Here is a 4,339-nt window from a genome sequence, read left to right as displayed (position 1 = left end):
AATACATTAAATATGGAAATCTTACTCTCTCGTGATTGTATCACTAAAATACATTTTAACATTTCGGGAACAGTTTAGTTAATTTCATTAGAATACAAGTGGTTTTTGTTATCAGTGCTTGTTTTGTAAATTTTTATATTCATATTTGAGTATCATTTTGTAGATATTTTTTAATGGGACGATATGCAATATTGTACATTAATATAACCTAAAATACTTTTGCGTTGAAATCTGATTTTGGTGGATATTAGATTGAAATATGTTGTTAAGTGTAGATATGTAACATTCGATGAAGTGCGTTGCAATGAATAATCTACATTAAGCAATTATTTCTCATGGATATTTGATAAAGAAATGGCTTCCACACCCCATGCACAACGAGAATCCGAATGGTGAGTGTCATCTGCGAATGTGTTTGTGCTACGTTTTCAATGCTGAAATTAATTCAATGAATTAATCGACATACTAATACCAAATTGACTTCGCTAAAGACATATACAATTTTTTCGAACGAGATAATACAAAATATTCACGATAGTGATTGTTATTTGACATAGGAAAATGGACGTCTATATATCCATGAACAAAAAGTAGTGACAGTTGAAAATCGACAATCGATCATGTATTCATTTTATATTTTTTAATGAAATTCAAATTTTTTACAAATATTGACAAATATTTTTTTATATATTCTTTTAATAATCATTTTCAGTAAATTCTGTTGGTGAACAATTTACTAACTGTCAACATGACCATAAAGCCATCAAAGAAGTGTAATACCGCTAAAAATGAGGACAGCAGTGAATCTCAAACCCACAATTCTCAAAATACAGCAACAAGGTCACAAAATAGATCTCATACTCATAGCATTCCTTCAAATCATGCAAATGGAGAAATAGCATTATATGGGAATCACAGTAGCACATATGAAGAGCACTCTCCTAGTACCAGTAAGCGCCGTGTACGCTGCAGTCCACACCATTCCACAGCAAGATGCAAATTAAGATCAGAGAATAAAAGAGAACGAGAGCCACGTGAAACCAAAAAGAATGCTTCAAGAAATAGCAGTCCTGTGCCATCTTGTTCGGAAAAGGAGCCTAAAGCAGTCAGAGAGCAGTCGGGATATAACAGTGGTGATGAATACAGTCCAAGACCCGATCAAAGGCTTACTGAAGCTGAGTGGGAAGCTCGTGACAAGCGCTTTGAAGCTCTCATCAATGCTAGGGGCTTAGAAGTGAGGGAAATGGTTGATGATGGGGCTTGCCTGTTTCGTGCTATTTCCGATCAAATATTTGGTGATCAGGATATGCATTCTGTTGTGCGACAAAATACTATGGACTATATTTATCAGAATCGTGATTATTTTGCTCAATATGTGACAGAAGACTTCAATAGTTATGTGAATCGCAAGAGACATGATAATGTACATGGAAATCATGTAGAGATACAAGCAGTATCTGAAATGTATAATAGACCTATCGAAGTATATATATATGCAGCTGAGCCTGTTAATGTTTTCAATGCTACTGAACACAACAGTGGTTATGAGCCTATTAGACTATCTTATCAGCGCGGTTCACATTATAATTCAATTCGTAACCCATGGAAAGCTACAGTAGGAATTGGTTTAGGTCTTGCAGGCTATCATCCAGGTGAGGCTGATATCAACCAGATTAACGATGCAGTAAAGCAGAGTGAAGACTTGCTTATTGAACAGACTATGTTGGAAGATAAACTCAAAGCAACTGATTGGGAAGCGACCAATGAGGCCATAGAGGAACAGGTTGCTCGTGAGTCGTACTTGCAATGGTGCAAAGACAACGAGCGTAGGAAAAAGCAAAGCACATCACCATCTGAGAGTAGTTCTACTGTTACATCAATGGAGATTAGAGGGTCACCACGCTCTCGATCTACAACTGGCTCAGCTTCTCCACATCAATTTTCTCACAGTGCAAAGCAGAGCCATGCCACTAATCAGAGAAAATCTAATGCAACACATGATTTTATAAATCAAATGCAAATATACAAAGATTTGGTAACAATTGATTTGGAAATATACAACTGCAACGGACTAATGAAGGAAGATGTTTTGCAGAGTTATAATCAGAATCAATTTTATGATCCATACCTTTTGCGTTATGTAAATGCTGCACCCATATTACAATTTCAGAATTCAGAACCTGTATTATATTTAAGGAAACCTCGGTGGTGTGAGGAAGATGAAAGTAACTTATTACAAACAAGAAAGGGAGTGCAAAACTTTCTTCCTGTAGATATTTATGAGCAGAGATTAACAAGATCCGTTAGTCCGCAATCCAAATGTGAGCGCATAAGTCGGAATAATAGTCCTTCTGCCAGGAGTTGTGACATACCATTTGAAACATCGCGGTTAACAAGAAAGAATGTAATTGATCTGGAAAACGCTCTTTATGAAGTTATTCATAATCCTGCTGTGATATCTTCTTACAAGAAAAATGCACATTCAAATATTTATGTGCAATCAAATGATTCTACAGGAATATGCAGTGATGATGAAGTTCGAACATATAGGAAAAGAAATAGTAATGAATTGAGTGATATCATATCTGATGATGGAATCACCAAGAAACGAGCGGCATACAGTAATACCTCTGATGTGCCTTACAATACTGAGGAATATAAACAAATAGATACATTATATTGTAGAGAGAAGCATGCATCAGATAGCAGGATAATTTTGAAAAAAAATCGTGAAAAGAGAGACTGTGTATCAAGATATGGGCGTAGAATGTCTAGGAATATTGTTTACACAGAAGATTTAGACGATGATAGCGTTTCACACAATCTCAGATCTCGATCGGTTTCATGTGCAAGCCAAAAATCGTCTTATGGCTCTCAAGATAAGATTCAAAGAAAAAGTATTGTACGATCACCTACCCATTCCAGTTCTAATGCTTCTTCTCGTGGGAGTCGAAGTGGTAGTCCTATCACCGGATTGAGTTCTATTCAAGAAGATTCTGTTCCAAGTGGAGTGGCGCAGCCAATTGTTGAGAGATCGGGTTCTCCGAAAGCAGGCACTAGTAAAATGAGTGATTTTCACCAATCCCTCTATGAAGGTTTACAAGCATACGAGAGTAGTCGAACGGGTCATATGTGGGGCGAAGCAAATGATCTGCGAGTAGCCCTAGCGGCTTCGGAACTAGAATATTATGCCCAACTGAAACGAACACATGAGACGACGCGTCAGAAGCATGATCCAATGGCACCATCAACATCTCACACATCTTAAAGGAAATCTGTCATTGTTTACATTTCGAATAGTATATCACTAATGGAAGATACTGTTTTTTTTGTCAGATACCTAATATATATATATATATATATATATATATATATATATATATATATATATATATGTAGGTTATTTATGTAATGTATAAATATGTAAAAAAATATTTATTGAAATAAATATTTGTATATATATATATATATATATATATATATATATATATATATATATACTCATAGTACATTAAAACGTGTGTTTTGTTTTATATTTTTATAGTATGTATAATGATTGGCGACGTAATAAGAGGTAGTGACATATTTCAGAGATATCAAATTGCCTCCTAATTTATAGATTTTTTTAAATATATAAATTGTATGGAAAATTAAGTTACTTAGATTATTATGCAAAAGATTAAAAATTTTTCTGCAAGGAAATTTATCAATAAAATATGTTTCTGAGGAAATCATAATTTTCTGTTTTTAGATGAGGAATAACAATACTAATCAAAAGTTGGTGCTCAAAATTATATGCTTTGATGAGCTTATTGAATAATTAATTTCTACTCTTGTAGTCCAATAATCTAGTATTTAAATTATTTGAACTCAATGTTTCTATCTATATTTTTGCTGTATACTAGGTTAACACACTAGCTGTAATTATTGATGAACGTATTTCATCACTTCGGTGTGTAATATAAATTTGTATCTCTCTAGAATACTTCTCTAAAAAAACAAACATAACTAGTTGGTATTTTGCCTTGAGGCAAGTTACATGAACTTCCCGATATGTGTAAATAATCGACTTAATCAATAAAATATAAATTAATTTATGAGTGATTAAAAGTATTCCGAGTGGATTTATTACACATAATTGAAAACGATCATGTTAACTCGGAGTATTTTCTAAAAGAAAACTTAGCAAAGCAGAAAAGCAATCATTTTTGTAATTGAACTAGTTGCCGTAGGACTAATAGTTTAGTATGTTCATTAAGACCAAGTACTCTATCGTTATACCAAGTAAATCGCCTAATTTTAATTTTAACAAACGTCAAAAAAAAACTACTCATTTTCT

At 33.6% G+C, this 4,339-nt stretch overlaps 1 protein-coding gene across 1 annotated transcript; it reads left to right on the top strand.

Moving 5' to 3' along the window:
• The first annotated feature begins 224 nt into the window (after positions 1-224).
• On the top strand, positions 225-3,311 carry LOC113378328. The gene is made up of 2 exons (XM_026618863.1): positions 225-392; positions 713-3,311. The coding sequence occupies exon 2, from the start codon at positions 749-751 to the stop codon at positions 3,266-3,268; it is 2,520 nt and encodes an 839-aa protein (XP_026474648.1). The 5' UTR covers positions 225-392; positions 713-748; the 3' UTR covers positions 3,269-3,311.
• The last annotated feature ends 1,028 nt before the right edge of the window (positions 3,312-4,339 follow it).

Source organism: Ctenocephalides felis, unplaced genomic scaffold, assembly GCF_003426905.1.
Source record: "Ctenocephalides felis isolate EL2017-DRISC unplaced genomic scaffold, ASM342690v1 CF-g0.4_SCAFFOLD_01886, whole genome shotgun sequence".
Classification (NCBI taxonomy): Eukaryota; Metazoa; Arthropoda; class Insecta; order Siphonaptera; family Pulicidae; genus Ctenocephalides; species Ctenocephalides felis.
Note: the sequence above shows the minus strand (reverse complement) of the source record. Positions and strands in the feature narration are given on the sequence as shown.

Coding starts and splice junctions, on each gene's coding strand:
- LOC113378328 (XM_026618863.1), top strand. CDS start 749: ATGACCATAAAGCCATCAAAGAAGTGTAATACCGCTAAAAATGAGGAC.